This window comes from Notolabrus celidotus, chromosome 23, assembly GCF_009762535.1.
Source record: "Notolabrus celidotus isolate fNotCel1 chromosome 23, fNotCel1.pri, whole genome shotgun sequence".
NCBI lineage: Eukaryota > Metazoa > Chordata > Actinopteri > Labriformes > Labridae > Notolabrus > Notolabrus celidotus.
Window position 1 is genome coordinate 23,673,897 of NC_048294.1, and position 23,505 is coordinate 23,697,401.

The 23,505-nt window shown below is 36.5% G+C and overlaps 2 protein-coding genes across 4 annotated transcripts in view; both read right to left on the bottom strand.

Annotated features, from left to right (window-relative positions):
• The window catches only part of nectin4a (nectin cell adhesion molecule 4a), a 29,275-nt gene extending 19,156 nt beyond the window's left edge, over positions 1-10,119 (bottom strand). For both annotated transcript variants that reach the window (XM_034676170.1, XM_034676169.1), the window contains exons 1-2: positions 9,574-10,119; positions 1,867-2,064 (exon numbers count right to left, since the gene is read on the bottom strand). In XM_034676170.1, the coding sequence (XP_034532061.1) occupies positions 1,867-2,064; positions 9,574-9,628 (253 nt within the window). In that variant the 5' untranslated portion in view covers positions 9,629-10,119. The remainder of the gene's footprint in view (positions 1-1,866; positions 2,065-9,573) is intronic.
• Positions 10,120-11,470: 1,351 nt separating this feature from the next.
• On the bottom strand, positions 11,471-23,308 carry fcer1g (Fc fragment of IgE, high affinity I, receptor for; gamma polypeptide). 2 transcript variants are annotated; one of them, XM_034676845.1, is made up of 5 exons: positions 23,080-23,308; positions 16,631-16,740; positions 14,915-14,962; positions 11,828-11,851; positions 11,471-11,708 (listed from the first exon to the last, which is right to left on the bottom strand). In XM_034676845.1, the coding sequence occupies exons 1-5, from the start codon at positions 23,144-23,146 to the stop codon at positions 11,655-11,657; spliced, it is 303 nt and encodes a 100-aa protein (XP_034532736.1). In that variant the 5' UTR covers positions 23,147-23,308; the 3' UTR covers positions 11,471-11,654. The 2 variants fall into 2 exon arrangements, with proteins under 2 accessions (XP_034532736.1, XP_034532737.1); XM_034676846.1 differs by having other exon boundaries at positions 16,631-16,722; positions 23,080-23,306.
• Positions 23,309-23,505: the final 197 nt, after the last annotated feature.

The following is a 23,505-nucleotide window of genomic DNA, read 5'->3' on the forward strand; positions in this document are numbered from 1 at the left end:
GGAGTAGCCACTTGAGGCTGGCTCTGAAAGCCAAAACAGAAACCCTGACTGGCCCAAAATATATACACTACCAGTCAAAAGTTTGGACACACCCTCTCATTCAATGGTTATTATTTATTTTAATTATTTCCAACATTGTAGATTAATACTGAAGATATCAAAACTATGAAATAATCTGGTTTTGCCATAATCTGGATTACAACAGTAGTCAAATAGGGCTATCCATTGTGTACTAACCCTACCTCTGAACAACACAACTGATGGTCTCAAACACATTAAGAAGGCAAGTCATTCTACAAATGAACTCTTTACAAGGCTCATGTTCATTAGAAACCATTCCAGGAGACCACTTCATGAAGCAGACTGAGAGAATACCAAGAGTGTGCAAAGCTGTCATGAAGGAAAAAGGGGGCTACTTTACAGAATCTAAAATATAAAACATATTCTGCTTTGTTTAACATTTTTATGTTCATTCAATTATTCCATATATGTTCTTTCATAGTTTTGATGTCTTCAGTATTAATCTATAGTGTTTACAATCATTACAATAAATACAAACCCTTGAATGAGAAGGTGTTTCCAAACTTTTGACTACATTCTGGGTTTATATCTCACTCTCAATCAGGGGATGTCACATTTGCAAATTGGTGCAAGGTTCACAGAAACCTCATTTGAAAAATTCAGTAGAGAAAGCAGCAGTTGTTGGGGAAGCCACTTGAGGCTGGCTCTGAAAGCCAAAACAGAAACCCTGTCTGGCTCAAAATATGTATGTCAGTGTCTACAGCTGAAGTAAACATGTTTACAACCTAGGAAAAAAACTGTTTTGGTCCGTTAAGCTTTTATTTTTTCTATTCATGACAACTGTACTGTGGTTGAATTATAATATAACGTACCTGTTTTAATTACATAAGCACAAAGGCTTAGGGGCATGGTTGTTCTATGGCAGGGGTTCCCAAACTTTTCAGCCAACGACCCCCAAAGTATAGGTGCCAAGGACTCATGACCTCCACTGTCCCTCTAAGTGATTTAATGTGTCTTCATTTAGCTGGTCTGTAGAAAATGACCCTACCTATATGAGCATGTGTCTGTGTTTCCTGTGCTGTTATGAATGAACCTGCTGCTACTGATGCTACTGATAATTAACTGTTCACTAACCCGAAACTTAGGAGTCATCTGGGAAAAAGAAAGGCAGAAAACTCATTACATTTTATATTTTCAAGGTTTTATTTCAAATTTAGCTACTATTTTTTACTATAAAGGGTAAAATTTACTAATATTAGATAACTTAAAAAAAACAAACATTCTGGAAGACATCTCGCAACCCCCAGGGGGTCCCAACCCACACGTTGGGAACCCCTGCTGTATGGTATATCCAGAGTGTAGCAGACCGGACTGAAATTCTTATTTTTGGCACTAAGTAGCAGGAATACTGCATTTGACTTGTTAGCTATCTATCTATCTATCTATCTATCTATCTATCTATCTATCTATCTATCTATCTATCTATCTATCTATCTATCTATCTATCTATCTATCTATCTATCTATCTATCTATCTATCTATTGAATATTGTCAGAGATTATTATCAGTGTATTTCACAGACCACAGTTCTTCATACTCTGTGAGTGATACAGTTGCCTTATAAGGAAAATAAATAGCCTCCAACTAACACTCATCAACTGAAACTGACAAGGCACTAATAATACCTCATCAAGTCTGTGACGAGGGGCACCACAAAAATACATTTCTCACGATTGGAGAGAGGAAGTTAAACAGTGCGAAGATCGTCTTCTTCTTTTTGTTCACATGCAGAGGAGGATGTAAAGTCCCCATGACTTGTGCAAAACCACTACGGTCCCGACTGACCTGTCTGTCCATTTGTATGGTGTGCAGTGATGATCTGCTCCTTGTTGGCATCAGGTTTCTCCTTGTACCAGGTGACCTGCACCACGACGTCTCCATCGATTGGCTTGTAGCGACAGGGTAGGGTGGTTTCCTCCTCGGCTAGGGAGCGTAAAGGATCTTCTAAAGGGAGATCCACAAATCCCCCCTGTATCACTGGAACTAAGAGAGGAAGAGAGCCATGAGATTAAAAAATCTTCAATGTTTTAAAAAAAATAATAATTTAAAGATGAAAAGGAAACGAGGTATGCCTTCCAGGGATCCTAGCTGATGTGGGTAAACCTTCACTGTATATTGTATATAAACTTCTCTAGCTCAAAGGCTGCTGGCTATGGGGCGCCGTTTGTAAAGTTGTGCACACTGAAAATAACAGCAACCCTTCTCCACATTCAGCTCCAAAACATCATTAAAAATGTAGAGTGAATTTTTAAAAGTCACTTTTTTTTATCACATTTAGAGCAATATTTGTGATCTTCACATTTAATTTTGTTGTGAAAAATATATTAAGTTAAATCATTGTTAAATCCAAATGCTAAATATAAATATAAATTTTAAATATAAATCCAAATGTTAAATTTAAATCCAAATGTTAAATATAAATGTAAACGTTAAATGTTAAATATAAATGTTAAATATATAAATATAAAAGTTAATTATAAATGTTAAATATAAATGTTAAATATAAATCTAAATATTAAATGTTAAATATAAATATAAACGTTAAATATAAATACTAATCTATCTATATCGCAGAGCAACATTTAACATTTAACATTTACCATTTATATTTATATTTAATATTTGGATTTATATCTAGCATTTAGATTTAACGTTGAACATTTAGATTTAGATTTAGCATTTCGATTTTATAGTATTATTATCTTAAATATATTTGTGGTGAGAAAAATAAATGTGAAAAAGGTTACAAATATTGCTCTAAATGTGATAAAAACATAACTTAAAAACGTGTTGTGATATTTTCAAAGATGTTTTGGAGCTAAATGTTGCTGTTATTTTCGGTGTGCACAACTTTACAAACGGTGCCCCTGGTATGCTGACTGTGACCTTTCTCCTGCAACCTCAACCTGAAGCTACTTACAATAACAATAGCTCCAGGTGAAAAAGAGAAGATCAGGCGGTCATATTGTTTGCTAATTTTTGCATTTTACCACCAAAAAGAAAACAGTTCTTGGTATTGTTTTTTTAAACTCAAAAGCAAGTAGCTATAAGAGGAAATAGCAAAAAGTGAATTTGCAACATCTTAAAAGAAAACGCAGGTCAGGAGATCACGCTGTTTGGTAATAGACACATTTTTTTTAGCCAACGGAAATAGCTCTTGCTAACTTACTGACCTGAAAAGCTAGCAGCTACAAGGAAGAAGCAATTACAAGCATTGTGACCTTGTTGCTAATGCGTTATAACCTTTCACATTTAGTCTTTCTGACCTTTAGAGCTTCAAAACGATACCCACAAGCTACATATATTGCTACTACAGCTAGCTGAGTATAGCTTCTTCTTTGTAAGCTAACAAGATAACTAGCTTGTGCTCTAAATAATATCTTACACTGAATTTTTTTTTAATCTTATTTTACCAGGTAAAAAATGTTTGAGAACCAGTTCTCATTTACAAACATGACCTGACCAAGAGGCGCTAACAGGAACACATACACACACATAGACATATAAACATAGAATAGAAAAAAAGTGAAAAGGTAAGAAACATTGTGCGTGAGGTGTAAAAATGTAGGTGTATATAAAAGTATGCATGTAAGTAAAGTCTGAAGTGATCAGCAGGAGCAACAGTCAACTACAATCTGTTGAAGTTTTAACTTAAAGGTTGTGAGTGGAGTCAAAGTTGAGAGTTTGAGGGTGTTTTTTAAGATATTTCAGTCGCTAGCTGCTGCAAAACCAAAGGAATTACGACCAAAAATAGTAGAAGTACTGAGGATGATGAGCTTGATGTATTCACTGAACCTAGTGCAATATGAAACATGGGCGATGTGAAGAAGAGAGGACAGGTAGGGAGGTGTCTTGCCCAGGATTGACTTATATACAAAATGAAGCCAGTGGTGAAGCCGCCGGGTATGAAGGGAGGGCCACATCACCAATTTGTAGAGATCGCAGTGGTGAGTGTGGAAGGGTGCATTAGTGGCAAAGTGGATAGCTGAGTGAAATAGTGTCCAGTTTCCTGAAAATATAACATCAATAGTGCTGCATAATTTCTTCACCTTGGTTTCTCTCCAAGTTTTCAATAAGAGGTTGTTACTCCTATCTTTATCTGTATGTTAGATATGAAATGAAAGCAGGTAGTTAGCCTAGCTTAACCAAAACAAAAAAGCAGCTGTTTGAAGTGTACAAAAATGACCTACAGAGACAACTAAAGCTACCTAATGTATATCTTACTGCTATAAAAAGATAGATAGATAGATAGATAGATAGATAGATAGATAGATAGATAGATAGATAGATAGATAGATAGATAGATAGATAGATAGATAGATAGATAGATAGATAGATAGATAGATAGATAGAAACTTTATTAATCCTTTGGGAAGGTTCCCTCAGGAAATTCAGATTCCAGTAGCCAGGTGTAAAAAAGTGTAAAACATCTGGAGTACCAAACTTTGTCTTATCTAGAAACAAAAAACCAAGCTAGCTAACTCCCTCCATTTCAGTCTGTATGCTAAAAAGCTAACCTGTTACTAGTTGAGGTAGGAGATCTATGATTTCTTAGCTTCAGTTGCATGATGCCCTGGTGGTAGATCAAGAACGTTTAATGATAACACAATGACAGATAGGAACCTGTGTGAACATTCAAACTAAAGTTTTGAAATGTAATGTAAGAGGAGCAGAGATGGGTTTAGTGAGTCCACACTGAGAGACAGGAAAGAGGGAGGAGAGAGAAAACAAGTCGTCTATCAGTAAAGCTGAAAACAAGTCAAGATATGTGGCTTAACTAGTTGCTCGAGATAAGCTTTCAAAGGGAACATACAGAGGTTTACCTTGGTGTCTGGACTGTCCCAGACGTTCAACAAGGCCTCAGGAAACCAGTATACAAGACACAGTCTACACGCAATGTGGATTGTGTATCTCATACTGTCTCAATCCAAACCACAAATATCTCTCATTTTCTATTACAGTATTCTCTCCTCCAGGCTGTCTGCTTACAGATCAAAGCTGCTAATCTTTCTCATGTGCACAGACAATATGTCACTTTATGTGCTGTCCTCTAATACACAGCCTAGACATGGTGCTACGTCATCCCTGTGTATCAACATGCTGTGGCTCTTACAGGGCGTATTACTCTCAGAAGGGATAGCCTCATGTTAGCTTTGACGGTGTTTCTCTGTGCAATGAATTCAGCATATGGATTACTCCCAACACTGACTGACAACATGGCCGACCATGCATACCGTATCCTAACCAACACAGCTGGCCTTTTTAGCAGTCCCCGTTCAGTTTCAACTACTAGCATGCTAGTGGCTATCTGATGCTATGTGGTAAATTCACACCCACAAACTATTGTAACAATCTAACATCTGAATCGCACTGTTATTCATACTGTTTATGTTTTTAATAACCTGGTGCAATTTTATCTGTGCAATAACTTACCTTACTATCTATTCAGAAGGTAGAAGTGCACATAGCATGTATATATCTGTAATATTTGCTATATTTTATTTCATTTTATTTTATTTCATGTAATTAATTTATTCGTTATTCTATTTTATTCTATTCTATTTAATTTAATTTAGCTTTATTCTATTTTATTCTATTTCATTTTATTTCATTTGTTTTATTTTTACGTTTATCATTATTATTTTAATTATTATTATTATTATTGTTATCATTATTATTATTATTATCATCATCATCATCATCATCATCATCATCATCATCATCATCATTATTATTATTATTAATATTATTATATTTTGAACTATGTTAGTACATTGTTGTATTCCCGTCCCCTATTGTAAGCTGCTAGAACAAATAATTTTTCCCAATGGGGGAGTTATAAAGTATATCTAATCTAATCTAATCTAATCTAATCTAATCTAATCTAATCTAGACACAGAGGGAAAATTTTGTTTTCCTGAAATGTGATTCACTAAAAAATGATGCATACAGATGTCTGTTTCCTTATGTGCATAAATTAAGTGTGCATGATATTTTTCCACACACTTCAGCTTGATGCTAGTCATTTCACAGACATTACACAATGAGACTTTGGTTATGTTCTTACCCAGTAATATATCAGCACTATTTGCTTTGACTCACCGTTTTCAGGAAATGAGTGTAATCATACCGTCAACATATACCTTAACTCACCTTGCTTACAGGCACAGCAGTGCTTTGAGCTAAATGTTCATGCTAGCAAGCTGCTAAACAGGTTTAATGTTTTCCATGTTTTATGCTTTCTTAGCTCACATTAGCATGCTAACTCTTGCTATTTGGTAACATACACAATGTAAAGCTGAGCTGATGGGAACTTCAATAGTTTTACAAATATTTGGTCATTAACCAAATATGTTTAACGCTGACTGTAGTGCTAGATAAGAGATGAGTGATTGAGAGCATTGTCAAAATCTAGTCCTACAGACAGAAAGCTAAAGGATTCATCCTATAGGGACAACAGGTATTACAAAATGTTTAGGCAGTAAATCAAACCTATTTTCAAAGATAGAGAAAGACTGAGTCAAAAGTTTGGAAACACCTTCTCATTCAAGGGTTTGTATTTGTTTTAATGATTGTAAACACTGTAGATTAATACTGAAGACATCAACACTATGAAAGAACATATATGGAATTATTTAATTTTTAAAAAAGTGTTAAACAAAGCAGGATATGTTTTATATTTTAGATTCTGTAAAGTAGCCCCCTTTTTCCTTCATGACAGCTTTGCACACTCTTGGTATTCTCTCAGTCTGCTTCATGAAGTGGTCTCCTGGAATGGTTTCTAATGAACATGAGCCTTGTCAAGAGTTCATTTGTAGAATGACTTGCCTTCTTAAAGTGTTTGAGACCATCAGTTGTGTTGTTCAGAGGTAGGGTTAGTACACAATGGATAGCCCTATTTGACTACTGTTGTAATCCAGATTATGGCAAAACCAGATTATTTCATAGTTTTGATGTCTTCAGTATTAATCTACAATGTTGAAAATAATTAAAATAAATAAAAACCATTGAATGAGAAGGTGTGTCCAAACTTTTGACTGGTAGTGTATATGTTTGTGGTATTGAAACTGCATGCATAGCTCATAGGTGGTAGCTCAAACTCAAAGCACTTTGGTCATATTTTGTTCCATTTAATAAAATGCATATAACTCAACCTGGTAACTGAGCTGTATGAGAGAATTGACAAAGTAATCTGTGTTATTCAAAAACACTGTAGTGAAAGTATTTTCTGGTGGCAGCAGAAAGCAGGATGAGTCTGCAGCAGCTTAATTATGGTGCACTGAAAGAGACAAAATAGCACTCACTCAAAAATAAAACGTGACAATTGTTGACGCAAGTTGACAATGACAGCACTTGCAGAGAGACATGCTTATAGGCCATGAAGTGAATGTACTTCAACATAATCATGACAAATTAGTTTCTGCACAATACCAGCACCTTTTTTTTAAAGCTCCTGTGAGGAGTTTTTATCTGGTTATGAAATGGACTGAAATACACGAGTGACTATCTCTACATCTACATTTACTAACTGAAGCTGATGCTGGAGGGCAGGCGTCAGATTGAGTGATTACCTCCACAATGCCTGAACAGTATGTTTTACATTGCAAAGATCCACAGTGACTGATGTGTTCAATAGTTGAATAAAGGCAGAAGTAGACTTTTTGGAAAAACACTTTACAGAGGACAAATCAGCAGAGGGATACGAGGTATGACTTTGTCCACAGGGACAGTGGTCCTCACAGGAGCTTTAAGTGACAGATCTGGGGGGTTTCTACGGGGGCCCTTAAGGCCAATAGTAATAAATATTTCAAAAGCGCAAAATATATTTCAAAAAACACAAAAACATCTCACAAATCCCAAACATATGTATGTCCTCAAGTCAAGCTCCTCTTCCATCCTGCTAAACACTTGAAATGTAGCGCTGGCTCTGCTATTGCGGTATCCTGTGTAAACAGGAAATAATAAATGACTGATGCCGGACAGACTTGGGTTTAGCCAATCACAAACAAGTACCATGGTGCTACCCTTTCCGGTTTTGTGAAATGTATTTGGGATCTGTGAAATGTTTTGTGTTCTCTGAAATTTAGTTTTGTTCTGTAAAATGTATTTGTGTTTTGTGAAAGTTTTTTGTGTTTTGTGAAAGTTTTTTGTGTTTTGTGAAATGTAACGTGCGCTTTTGAAGTATCTATTACTTGGCCTTCAGGGCCACCGTAGTTTTCTATTCTGTATTATTTTAGTTTGTTTTGCTTTTATTGAAAGGACAGCTGGAGAGAGAGACAGGAAATGTGGGGGGAAAAAGTCGTGGACCAAATTGGGATGGGACCAGGAACTGATCCTACAACCAGTGCAACATGATACACCAAGGACTACATTGTCAGAACACCTGACATGTGATTTTGTTGACCCACAAAATCCTTGTGGAAACATTGGCAAATACTCCAAGTCACCTACGTGGCTAACTTAACTCTAGACTGCTTTATAAGTTCCACAGTTTCAGCGCTCACGTGTGGCAGCCTCGTTCTCAGCAACTCTTACAGGTGTTGCTTCAATACCTGCTGTGGGAGAATCTGTTCAGATATGTCAGTGGGTAGGATGTGATTCATGCATTTACCATCAGTCGAGATGAGTGTACGCTGCAGACAGGTGTGTTTTTCCATGAGTGTGTGTGTGTGCGTGTGTTTGTCACCCTGAGGTTTGAGCCTTCTGTGGAATCTGCCTGTTCTGCATTACTGGCATAACATTTAGGCTCTCCTGCCTTTTTTGTATGGGAATGAAAACGAGCTCATGCCACACTCTTCTTATCACTGTCTGTCTTGTGTAGCCTGCATTTCTGCAGATGCATCCATAGCTATACCAATCAATGGGTTAATGATAAAAAAGAATTGTGTAATATTATGAGAGAGTCAGTTTTAAGACTCTCTGAAGCAGATACTAAAGCACCACGAGGGTCCACACAGCTCCTCTGAATCAAGCAGGAGGGGGGATTGAAAAACAACCGTAACAGCAACCTGTTTTTCCTGAAATATTAGACAGCGCCTCAAGTGTTTTCTTTACCAGCACTATTCCAGCTGAAGCCATTCCTTAGAAAAGCTGTACACCTGCCAAGAGTGAGCAGAACTTTGCTTATTATTATGGATGAGATACAGGAGGCCAGCTTTATCCAACAAAAAAACTAAAAGTGGCTGCAAGTTCATGTCTGAGCTCCACCTGTCAGTTAATGTGACTCCAAACATTATCACACAGCAGTCAAAGGTGTAAAGCATTATGAGAACAGAAACAGGAGTAGGCCTATTACAGGACTATAGCTGAGGTGTATGAAATAAAGCAGAGTAAGGTTTCTATTTCATGGAATCCTCATGAGAACTACAGACGTGTTTTGGCCCTGAAGGCATCCCATAGCAGATACAGGACAGACATATTGTAAAGTTTTGGATGAGATTTTTGAATGATAGTTTAACAGACGACTTAGGAGAGAGTCTGACGCCTTCTTACCACAGATCCGGAGGACACAGAGACACAGAGAGAGTGTGTTCAGCAGAGATGTCATCCTCCTCAGTTACTTTCAGTTCTGCGCAAATTGGTGCAATTTCTGCGCTGGAGCAACGCACATCAGTCCAGGTGGTATCCTCAATGACAGGCATGCATGGAGCAACGAGGCGGACCCATGCCTGCTACTGCCGGATCATCTTGAACCGTGTGTTTTTCTTTAAAAGCAGGTCCCCTCTAAAGTTGTACTTAAACTCAGTCCTTGGAACGCGTAAATCCTTCAGTTTGGTTGCGTGTTGCTTTGTCAAGCGAGCGCCATCATGTTTGCCCTTTAGGAAAAGTAGGCGCAGCTCTACCTGCTTCATACACCTGTTTGTGCTACACCTCCCTCAGTCCTTCTCACCTTCCTTGTCGCGCACATACACACCCACCAACCAACACACACAAACGCACGCGCGGATGCGCACACGGCCGCGGCAAAAAAAGTCACCTTTCCGGTTTGGCAAAGACAACATGACAGTTATTTTCTCGTCTTTACTTGCTCTGCTCAGAGGAGAGGCAGGTGAGAAGCACGCATGGAGAGCCAGTTCAAAGTGAATATCATAAAAGGTAACCATACCAGGCTAACGCCAAATACAAGGCGCGTCCTCTAACTGGGAAAACAAATTAATCCTTTAATTCTGAAAAGGCTGCTGACAAATACCAGAAACAGGAGCTCCGAGTGTGCTTTCTTTCTTTATCAGTAGGACCTGATTATGGGCCGGGAACCATGTATTAGCAGCCAAACCACTTTCAGATAATAATTATTATTTCTTGTCTTGTTGTTTACCTTACAGGACTGGAGGTTAACCACTCCCTGGATAATCATTAGTATCAGGGAGGCAGGGTTACCCTAATTTACCCCCAACAATTTAAACAGAGGCAGATTTTAATATGAGGTTTGTGTGACAGCTCTGTGCTTCTTATGGGAGACATGTATGTTCAAACCTCTGCTGCAGTTTGCACCAGTCCTTAATTCATATCAGGTTCTTCCTGCTGCTGGGAGAAAAGTGTGAATGTGATGAACAAGTAAGAACTTCACGAGGACACCTTCACTGCCATCCTGTGGTGTGACGAAAACACTGCTGAGTATCTTTGAGGTGTTAATGAGGCTGTGCAGCTTTATCCCATCAGAGCTTTTAACATTAAAGCAGTAGGTCTGTCAGAAAGTATTTGAATAATTTATTTATTTATTTAATTTCATTGAATTGATTGATTTTATTTTAATTGGTTTTATTGAATTGTATTCAATTGATTGATTTTATTCAATTGATAGATTTTTTAAAATTGATTGTATTTCAATTGATTTTATTTAATTCCATTTAATTGATTTATTTTATTTTAATTGATTTTATTTAATTCCATTTAATTGATTGATTTTATTTTAACTGATTGATTTTATTTTAATTGATTGTATTTTAATTGATTTTATTTAATTCCATTTAAATTGATAGATTTTATCTTAATTTGTTTTAATTAATTGTATTCAATTGATTGATTTTATTCAATTGATTGTATTTTAATTGATTTTATTTAATTCCATTTAATTGATGGATTTTATTTTAATTGGTTTTATCTAATTGTATTTAATTGATTGATTATGTTTTAATTGATTGTATTTAATTTTAAGTATTCATATCAAAATCTTAGTTATTTGTTGCTGTCTTTTTCTCTGTCTGTGTTTCTTTGTGAAGCACTTTGGGGTGCATGCTTGAATCTATGAAAGGTGCTATATAAATAAAAAATGATTTGAAGAATACAAAAGGAGTATAAAGTATATTTTATTTTGATTACATTAATTTTATTGTAAGCATATGTTCCTTTTTTATTATTTATATCATCTTGCCTCGTTCTCTCCTCTCTCTCTCTCTCTCTCTCTCTCTCTCTCTCTCTCTCTCACTCTATTTATTTTACAAAAGCAAAAGAGAAATAAACTCTGACTCTAACAATCTCTCACTCTCTCAAAAGTGAAGCAGGTTATAAAATGCAATATTTAAATATAAAATAAATGCTGTTAATAGAAAATGCTTGAGTTGGATATCAGCTCTTCACTTCTTCATGCCGATAGTTTCATATGTGTCCTGGGCATGAGGAGTCAAACCCTGGGAGGGAAACAGAGATAGAAGATTAATAAAACTCAGTTTAGCAGTGAAATAATTTCAGTTTAAAGTGATCAACCATCCTTCATCTCCTCTAAATCATCCTCAGAGCAGATACTTACCGTGTAGATGCCCTCCTCAGCAACCTGTCAGGGTGAGAAAATAAAAGAGTACAGTGAGAAAACATACAAACTAACCAAAGAGGAAGTGACTTATTGCGCCTGAGAAAGACATTAAGAGTGTATATTCTTATGTGTCACAGTAGGCTGGGCTGTGTGCAGTTTGTGGCTGCTTATAGGAAATAAAGGCGAAATAAGATAAAGCAGTATAACCGCTGTTAGTTCCTCTAGTAGTGGATTTAAAAAGAAAGCACTTAGTGAGCTCATTTTGATAAAAAAACAGTGCCACACTATGACCATGCTTGCAAGAAATGTTAAATCATTTCTTTAAAATGTTTAAATCCAGCAGTTAAGACACCTTGGAGCATCAAAAGCCCGGCATTAATGTGAAGAATAGACCATTTATTTTTATTCTAAAAGACACACCCAGGGGTTTGACGTGTTTCCAGAAAGCGACCACTCACATCCTTTAACCCTTTATTTGGTCTTACTTGAGCCCACTTCTAAAAATGTCAATTTCAGGACAGCCTGACCGGGGAGTTTTACAAAGATGTCATTCACACACACGCCCCTCACAGCGTGAAGCTCCCCCCTAACAGATATGGGGTGTGTATGGTGGCCCTGAAGGTTCACTGAACACCAAAAATACTTCATTAAACACACATAATACAGAATGCAAAAACATTTAAAGCTCTTGTGAGGAACTTTCTGGGTAGTTTCGATTTTGGCGCCCCCTGTAGACAGTCTTTGGTGTTGACACACAAACAAAATGTTATTCTGCTTTCTTTACAAAGTCAAATGTGTCCCTCATTGAGCATGTTAGCTGTGGAACTTGTAAAAAGAAGAGTGCATCAGGAGTGTGTAGTTAATCACTTACACCTACCCCTCGCCCTCCCTCCTCCTCTTCTTCAGCAGTTTCAGACGTTTAAAATAATTCTAGAGAAGATAATAACTGTTCTTGTTAATTATGTTTTTTTGCTATTTTAGATCGTAAAAGGACGTCAGAATTGTTTGTTTCAGAATCAGCTGAAAACTCTTTACATGAGCTTTAATAAAACATAGAAACATTAAACTTAAGACTTCTGCTTCCTGATTGTATTGCTCCATGTATTTTATGTCCATGGCCACTTTCTCAAAGACTGTCATCTCCTTATGTAGCTTTAAGTCATTTATAATGGTATGGTGTTATTGGTACTTTTATTTTCTTCTTTTCTTTTTTGTTTGTGTTTTGGTTTCTCCTCTCCTTTTTTTAATTTTAATTTTAATTTTAATTTAATTTAATTTAATTTAATTTAATTTAATTTAATTTAATTTAATTTAATTTTACTTTACTTTATTTTATTTTTTGTTTAATCTTAATCTTTTTAGAGAGACTTTTTCAAGTTATATTTTTTGCACTTTTTGCCTTTATTGATAGGACAGCTGAAGAGACACAGGAAACATGGGGAGTAGAGAGTGGGGGAGGACATGCAGGAAATGTCACGGCCGGGAGTCGAACCAGCGACCTCTGCGACGAGGACTATAGCCTCTGTGGGGCGCTTAGACCGCTGGCCACTGGCGCCCCTATTTTCAACATTGTAGATTAATACTGAAGACATCAAAACTATGAAACAATCTGGTTTTGCCATAATCTGGATTACAACAGTAGTCAAATAGGGCTATCCATTGTGTACTAACCCTACCTCTGAACAACACAACTGATGGTCTCAAACACATTAAGAAGGCAAGTCATTCTACAAATGAACTCTTGACAAGGCTCATGTTAATTAGAAACCTTTCCAGGAGACCACTTCATGAAGCAGACTGAGAGAATACCAAGAGTGTGCAAAGCTGTCATGAAGGAAAAAGGGGGCTACTTTACAGAATCTAAAATCTAAAACAGATTCTGCTTTGTTTAACACTTTTTTAAACATGTTGTCATTGAACATATTCATATTCAGTGAAAAGGAAATATAATCAAGAGATGTTTAGTTTAACTAATTATTTGAAGATGTTGTTGTCTTTTGTTTCTCTGAAGGTTATCAACCTGATGAATCCTGCTGTTGAAAACCGATAAACTGAATGTGAAAAGCTTAATAAACGGAAACAAGCAGATTGAGTTGTCCTGAGCACCCTTTCATGTGTTTCAGGCCTTTTCAAGTTTGGGCAGGAGCTGAAAAAACCAAACATAACCTGACAATTATACTGGCAAGCAGAACAGTCTCTGAAGCGTCCTGATTGTGTGTGATCGCAGTGGACTAATGATAGAAACATCAGCCCTGCTGTCCTGTCACTCACAGGGAACTTTCTACAATTCTTAGCGCCTGCATTTATGCACCAGCTTGCCCTATTACTTCCAGAAGTTTTACTGAGAGGCTGGCAGGAAAAAGTCCAGATAAAGTGAAGGTGGAATCCTGGAAATGTCAGCCAATTTTCAGGAGCTTGGTAATGTGTGAATGCAGCATTTCTTATGATTTAGGAACTAATGATGAAAAGCTCACAAAACCTTTAAAGCCCTTCAGTTTATTCATCTGTTCAACAGGTTTTGAGCAGCCAAAATTTAAATTTGGCAACACATGCATGACTTAATATTACATTTTAAATTATTTTCACAGACCCCCCCAAAAAGTTGCATGGAACAATTTAGATATCCGTCATTTATAATGACTTTGAGGTAGAAAAAGCACAATTAAAACAAACCAAGAGAGAACAACGCTCGGTTAAAACTGCAGTGAAGTGGTTAGAGATCATTGTCTGTTTCTCCAAGTGAATAGAGAGCCTCAGTCTTGTGGGTGATTTGAGGTTACTTTAGTTAAACTAGGAAGTAAAAAAGAGTTAAGTCATTGGGGGAATATTCTGCAAACATTGTCTGGCCACCTGGTCTAAAGTCATAACCACAAGAGAGACAACGAGTTCGGTCAGCCTTCCAACTCCACCACTGTTTTCATTTCTTGCCAGCTTTCTATCTCTCCACTCTGACCGAGGCTGTGTCTCACTTCGCTTTGTTCACTCTGTGGTTAATTACTAAAAAAGGCTTGACACAAACCTTAGACCACCTGACACATTTCTATTTCAGTCACATGTCGACAGTGTGTGAGAGAATATTCTTACCTTCTTCCCCTTCCCTTCCACTCCTTTGGTCTCCTTTGCTTGGTGGATCTGCAGAAGAGAGTTTGAGAGATTACACAGGAGTCCTACTGTCGTTCAACAATCTATGGAGGATTAACTTGTATAATCTTCTCTTTAGTTCACTGGCATGAGAACATATTGGTACGCTACACTCTTAATACAACATTGATGCGTGGAAACTAAACGGTGGCACACTTTTGGAAGACAAAGCTGTAGTTTTAAGCAAAAGTTTATCATCCCTTTAAAGTAAATGTGAATAATATCACAACATAACCTTGACTTTTGTCTTCTGACTGTTCACTTCATGTTACCTGCAGCCCCCTAAGCCAAATTATTTAATTTCCTATTTTAGATTTGGATACAGTAGGGTGCGATTACAATATGACGAGACGAGACATCACAATATGATAGTAACATACAATCACATTGTACTGTATTGTACCACCTAAATCTAATATAAAAATAAAGACATCAGTCTAACCATCAAATAATTGCCAGAAAATTCAAATTCTTTGAACATGCAGTGTTTATTGAACCTTCTGACAAAAAAACTAACAGAAATTAAATAGAGATTTTCGTATATGAGTTTTAAGTTGTGTCATATTTGATACATCAGGTTTTTTTGTGTCAATTTATTGCTGAAAGTTTCTTATTTTTTAAACAAACTAAAACATATAAAAACAAAATTCCCTTCCCAAAGTAATTTCAAACCTAAAATTTGTTAAATTCCACACTGCACAACAACATCATACATATTCTGTGTCTGCTACACAACAATAAATGTATTTATTGTATATTTCTTCTCTGAATTGTTAATTTTTTAGTGGAAATCTGAGCTAAAGACAATTATTTACTAGGGAGCCATGGCAACAATCAACCAGTCATCAATCATCATGATACAGCAGGTTACATATATAAAAATACAATATACTGTACCTTATAAATATCTCAATTTATACTGTGAATATACTTCATTATGTCATTTAAACATGTTCTTAAATAATAAACAGACTGTATGTTACTTTATGGAATGATTAAAGTATGAAATGTGATAAAATGATGATTGACAAATGATTCTCCAAATAAATGTCCTTATATACCTGCTGTATCTATTTTGATACACACATTTACAATAAATTAAGCTATCAAATATTAATTAGTTTCACATTGCATCAATCCAGTAACTATTCCTCTTGAAGTTTCAGGAACAATTTGAAAGTTTTTTTCATCCAAATTTTTTCAAAATTGTTAAAAATATCCCTGAAAAACCTCGAGTGGGTCTCTGATCCACAGCTGACATTTTGGATGTTTCAAGTGACATCCTTCTGGTGCATGAGTTACTCACACCTGGTGGATTATCCGTGCACTGCATGTATCTGATTGTATACATCAGGTTTTATCTGAACAAATATATCACACTGATGATGTAGAGGTCTCAAAAACTGATGTATCAAATATGATATGCTTGGTGTTATACTAAAATCTAAGTTTTGAAATGTGAACGAAGATAACGTTTTAAACTTATCTGATTGTGCAACATCCTCTTTTCGCAGACGACACTGTGTTTTCCACCCGTGCTTTAATCATGAAACTGATCACTTTTTATCCCATTTTCTGTCTCAGCTTCAATGAGTGTCTTCGTGATGACTCTTTTCACATAAATATGTTTCTGCAAAGGTTAAAAATGTAAATGCAAACCTTGATTCTGCAGTAGAGCGCTGTGAGGATGATGCCGTACAAGAAGAGGATACCATCCAGGATGTAACAGACCTGAGGCTCTGCGAGAGCAGCTGTAAGGGGGGAGGACACTGTCAAGAGCAAAATCATGGATTACATACTTTTAAAAGTATACTAACAACTTATAGTTTAAAGCATTATATCAGATAATTTATGTTTCTGTGGTTAAATCATGACCAGTTCTTCCTCTTAGAGCTTCTCTTAAAATACAGCATGCGTTCATCAGGCTTTAAAAGGAATTTGTGATGGGACGATAACAACTGTGAGGATGACGGGGCTGGTTTGCTGTTATCCAATAATGTTGGTTTCATGTTTTCATGTTAAAATAAACAGAAAAAGAAGAACCAAACAACAACAGAAGCCCTTACGTCAGAAAATAAAGAGTCCAGGGCTTTTTAGAAGTGTTTTTTGTACGTGTGTCCAGGCGCTTATGTCTCTACGCTCTCTGTCTTTACATGGCTGCACGCAGTATTTCACAGCTCCTGGGGCAGGAAAGACAAAGTTAGACTAACCGTATGCATAGAGGAGAAGGACTTCCGGCCGATGTGATAGAGATCAAACTTTACTTAAGTGCACACAGAGATGTGCCAAGGACAAGGTGCATTAGAGTTCATATAGGATGCAGCTATGAGGATGTTGGGGTTTATAATATGTCTTGACTGACCCATTGATACACATCAGTCATGTTTCTTTGACATTTTCAAGGGGAAGTACGAGCTACTAAGATTACAGATCAGTATCAGCACAGCTCACATTTTTTAAATACACTAGACCTCACTTTGCAGCTGTTCAAACCAAAATAACTTTTGCTTCAGTGTTTCATGGAAGCAGGTGATGGTCATACTTTCTGACAATGTATATGAATTCATTATGCTTTCAACTATCTTGTCTACAGCTTTTCAGAAAACAAAGACAGGGAGATGTATTCAACATATTTTTAAAAAGATTAAAAATCTAATTTAAAGTTGATTTTTACAGAGACCTCAGAGTAAAGTAAATAACATGACTTGTGCACAGGATATAAACTTGTTCACTCAAGATAACATGACGTGCACACAAGATAAAAACATGTTCCCTCATAATAACATGACGTGCACACAAAATGTTAACTTGTTCCCTCATAATAACATGACGTGCACACAAGATAAAAACATGTTCCCTCATAATAACATGACGTGCACACAAAATGTTAACTTGTTCCCTCATAATAACATGACGTGCACACAAGATAAAAACTTGTTCCCTCATAATAACATGACGTGCACACAAAATGTTAACTTGTTCCCTCATAATAACATGACGTGCACACAAGATAAAAACATGTTCCCTCATAATAACATGACGTGCACACAATATGTTAACTTGTTCCCTCATAATAACATGACGTGCACACAAGATGTTAACTTGTTCCCTCATAATAACATGACGTGCACACAAGATATTAACTTGTTCCCTCATAATAACATGACATGCACACAAGATATTAACTTGTTCCCTCATAATAACATGACGTGCACACAAGATGTTAACTTGTTCCCTCATAATAACATGACGTGCACACAAGATGTTTACTTGTTCCCTCATAATAACATGACGTGTACACAAGATGTTAACTTGTTCCCTCATAATAACATGACGTGCGCACAAGATATTAACTTGTTCCCTCATAATAACATGACGTGCGCACAAGATATTAACTTGTTCCCTCATAATAACATGACGTGCACACAAGATATTAACTTGTTCCCTCATAATAACATGACGTGCACACAAGATGTTTACTTGTTCCCTCATAATAACATGACGTGTACACAAGATGTTAACTTGTTCCCTCATAATAACATGACGTGCGCACAAGATATTAACTTGTTCCCTCATAATAACATGACGTGCGCACAAGATATTAACTTGTTCCCTCATAATAACATGACGTGCACACATGATATTAACTTGTTCCCTCATAATAACATGACGTGCACACAAGATATTAACTTGTTCCCTCTCAATAACATGACGTGCACACAAGATATTAACTTGTTCCCTCATAATAACATGACGTGCACACATGATATTAACTTGTTCCCTCATAATAACATGACGTGCACACATGATATTAACTTGTTCCCTCATAATAACATGACGTGCACACATGATATTAACTTGTTCCCTCATAATAACATGACGTGCACACAAGATATTACCTTGTTCCCTCATAATAACATGACGTGCACACATGATATTAACTTGTTCCCTCATAATAACATGACGTGCACACAAGATATTAACTTGTTCCCTCATAATAACATGACATGCACACAAGATATTAACTTGTTCCCTCATAATAACATGACGTGCACACAAGATATTAACTTGTTCCCTCATAATAACATGACGTGCACACAAGATATTAACTTGTTCCCTCATAATAACATGACGTGCACACATGATATTAACTTGTTCCCTCATAATAACATGACGTGCACACATGATATTAACTTGTTCCCTCATAATAACATGACGTGCACACAAGATATTACCTTGTTCCCTCATAATAACATGACGTGCACACATGATATTAACTTGTTCCCTCATAATAACATGACGTGCACACAAGATATTAACTTGTTCCCTCATAATAACATGACGTGCACACAAGATATTACCTTGTTCCCTCATAATAACATGACGTGCACACAAGATATTAACTTGTTCCCTCTCAATAACATGACGTGCACACAAGATATTACCTTGTTCCCTCGTAATAACATGACGTGCGCACAAGATATTAACATGTTCACACTCTGATCATACTCTGTGTATGTAATAAACTTTGTTCCCACAAGATATTAACTAGATACCTCAAGATTACCACGTTGTGCGCATTAGTTATTATACAAGTATACAAAGTGTTACTTTCTGGGACCTTACGACTCATTTTATTTACATTATGTGCAGAATGTTAAAAAGGGTAGCTGACCAGTACGTAATCAACAGAGAAATGAATGAGTAACGTAACAGATTTTATTTTGTAGCATCATCCAATCAATCCTACGCAAGATTTTCTTGTGTGGAATTTCAGTGACTCAGTGATAATAAACCACATGAACAAAGACACATGAGGGTCACGTCTTCAAAGAAACATGGTGAGTTTTTTTCTCTATTTTTAGTTCCATCAATCGTGCCCAGTCACACAAACTCCACGCTAATTAGAAGCTTTTTATAATAAACACATCATTTTGATTACATTTGTATATGATTGAATTAGCAGAGCTTTTCATGCGATGAATGTTTAATCCCAAATATTTTACTGAACTATAGACGGTACTGACTTTATTTGTATGAACTCAGAGTGGTAGATTATAGTTTACTTTTACTTATTCTACCAATTTCTCCTGTTTCTTCTTCTTCTTCTTCTTATATTACATAGAAGAATTGTGACAAACCCTCTATGATGAAATTTCCTGAGAGCAGACGTCAGTTTCAGTTCTGTCCTTTAGCTTCTCATTTTCTTTAATATCTTGAATTCAAAGAAATGAGTCATCTCTCTAAAATCAGGGATTGAAGAATGATCTCCTCCATACAAAATGACTCTGGAGTTTGTCCCACGGATCAGGACTCTTTTAATTAATACTATTGGACAGTTTGGGGTTTCAGGTTATTCATGGACAGGAACTTGTTTCTGCGAACTGAGCGAGTGTGCGTGTTAGCCAGAGAGAGATGTGGTGAGATATCTACTTTAACATCTCCCCCCCGCAAGAGGAAACAGCACACAGTGTGCAGGCCACCGTAAATATACACGCAGTCTGATATTAAAATGAGAGTAATAAAAAGTCTGTTTGTGTCCAAATACATTACAACTATGTAGCAGAGAGCCTTTTCTGGAGGGCTGCATCAGGTGGTGGGATAACTAAAATATAGCAGCTCTCTGTAAAGGTGAACAACATTTAGGGGGGAAACAAAGCAAACAAACCACTCTTTTTTTTATATATATATATATATATATATGGCAATAAATTAACTGCACATTATAGATGATCTTCCTCTTTTAGAAGTGTTCATCAGTTCTGTTTCTTTACAAAATGATACTGTAATCTAAAGACTCCAGAAGAAGGCTGCAGTTTTTTGTGGCTTTAAGTTACTGTAAAAGTGAAATACTTCAGATGCATAAATAATAAAAAAAAAACTCACCTGAGTTTTATTATTATTTTTCAATTATTATTACTATTTTGATTTAATTTGTTTACATTTTTGTATTTATTTTACTTTATTTTGTTTACTTATAGATGTGAGAATCAATAAAAACATCTGTGAAAAAAAATATTACTATGAATGTATAAAATGTATTTATTCTTTCAATTTGTTGTTTTTGTCATTTAGTCCAGAAGTGAAAATTTGAATCAGAATTTCCCAGAATCCAAGTTAATTATTTGATTTTCTCTGTGCAGTTTAAATCTTTTAATAAACATAGTGAATGTATAATGAAGTAACAGTTAATATGCTGTCCTGTTAGACACTAAACTCTGTGAATTGGCCTTCATTGCATAATAAATGACCCAAATCAGGGGTGTGAAAATGGTTTCAGTTCAGGGGCCACATACAGCCCACGTTAATCTAGAGTGGGCCAGACCAGCAAAAACACAACATAATAACCACAGCTCTACATGTTCCCCTTTGTTTTAGTGCAAACAAGTACATTCTGAAAATGTTCACATTTAATGAACTATCTTTCTACAAAAACAGATACTGTATTTTTCACTGTGATGAGTCTCATGGTGGGCCGAATATTTTACTCTTTAAGTCCTGAAACCTGCTGCGAACACACCAAACACACAGGTTACCCATTCACCTGACACAGAGTGTAATGTTTACTGCAACAGAACAGAGATTATAATAATGAAGAAGGTTAAGTGGTCTATTTTGGACCCCCTGCTCCAGCATGGACAGTTTGCTTGCAGGGGTGCAGGTTTAGTGTGAGCGCACCTGTAAGGCATGCACATGTATGGTAAGCACACGTACAATATGTGGCTCCTTTCGAAGACTGTGGATCCACCGTTCAAATGTGACAAATTTACATATATGTAAACTTTAGTGTTGATTGGATCATGAAGCAAAACTCTAAAAATTCATCATAAATTTAAACCGAATTATGAAAAACTGCAAGTGATCAATTTTTGCCATTCTGGTGGTTTGAAGTAGTAGTTACTGTTATTGAAAAATTGCAGTTAATGTTTCTCTGTAACTGTTTTACTTTGAAAAGTCACCCCGCGGGCCAGATTGGCACCTCTGGCGGGCCAGTATTGAACTTTGGGCCGTATGTTTGACACCCCTGACCTGAATGATCCTGAAGAAGTTTAACATTATCAGTAAATCAAAGAACCTCAACCTGCTTTTTAAAGTCTATTACATTTATCATACTTTAACACATCTTTAGCCTGATAGAGCTCCTGCTTTTAGATTTGAATGCTGATTGTTGTTTGAAGAATTGAACTGGAACTTTATGTTTTTGCTTTTTTTTAATTACAATTAAGTATTTTCACTGGAGCTGGTTGAGAATCAAACCTTTGACTAATCGATTTCTGTGTTGTTTCTTTGAAACACATTTTAATAATGGAACTCATACATCAGAGTTTGTAACCCTTCGTCTGTGGAGATGATATATATTGTTTTGTACTGTTGAATGGTCTGGAACAACCTCCCTTTTATGTTATTTCCTTTGTCCTTTTTGTAAACCTGAAATTGTAATAAAAAGAAAGTAAAAAAAAAAAAAAAAACACATTTTAGTACGCCCTAAAAATCTGCTGCAAGGAAAAGCCTTTTAAAATTACAGAGTAAACTTTAGGAACCTGAAAGCTTTTGGAGGTATCAGGAGGAAGTGTGTGTGTTATGTGTTGTGTGCTGTGTGTTGTGTGTGTGTGAAAACAGGCTCAATAAGAGAAGTGGTTAAAAAAATGAAGAGACAGAAGCGGCATTACCCACCAGCCTCAGTGGCCGCTCGCTGCACACTAACAAGAACCAACAGGGTCGGCCTCTATTTTCACAGGAACTGGGACGTGTGACTACGTTTCTGCTGCCTGAGAAACACCAACAAGAACGAGGCCAGATGTCTAAAACCCTCAGCGCTCTACATAAAAACAACACTCTGACATTTCTTTAGGATTTTATATGGCTTTGTTTGAATAAACAAACATCATTTGAATCTAAAATACTTCTTCTTTTTACACCGACAGTCTATTACACAACCTGACAGCACAGGCTCTGTTCACTCACACTGATCTAAATTAAGTTTGTTGAATTAGGAATTAAATTGTGGTCTTAATTTGGAGGTTTTCAGACATTTAACCATCTTAAGAATCAAAAGAAACAAAAAAAAAACCCTTTCTGTAATTTCTCAATTTGACGTCCCAACTCACCAGCTCTCCCAAAACTCATCCCCAGAGTGACGGCGAGCAGCAGCGGGCTCCTGCCCCACACAGCCATGACAGCACGGGCTCAAAACACACGACCAGGCTCCTTCAGCGGGCAGAGATCAGCGAACACGATGCAGCTTCTGGCTGTTTTTTTCTCTGAGTTCTGATGAAAACTGTTGCGTACCTCATAGCCTGGAGGGGAAGTTGTGGTCTGAGCCTTTCGTCCATTAGTCTGAGATCTCGTCAGACCACTCCCCCCCTTCAACACTAAACCAGAGGAAGGACCCATGAGGCCGAGGGCTTGGTCTCTGCTGTCATCTTTAATACTGTTTTTTTTTTTTCTGCTTGTTTTTAGTTCAGTGAGGAAATGAAGAGTGTCAAAAATAACAAGAGCCACTCTACTCCTGTGGGACAGTGAAAAGCACAAAG

Bases quoted from the DNA above. Each gene is read 5' to 3' on its own strand.
- fcer1g (XM_034676845.1), bottom strand. From the start codon at position 23,146: ATGGCTGTGTGGGGCAGGAGCCCGCTGCTGCTCGCCGTCACTCTGGGG. The intron at 16,741-23,079 runs GTGAGTTGGGAC...TGCTCTTGACAG, and splicing joins GATGAGTTTTGGGAGAGCTG to TGTCCTCCCCCCTTACAGCT. The intron at 14,963-16,630 runs GTTTGCATTTAC...TCTCTTCTGCAG, and splicing joins CGCTCTACTGCAGAATCAAG to ATCCACCAAGCAAAGGAGAC.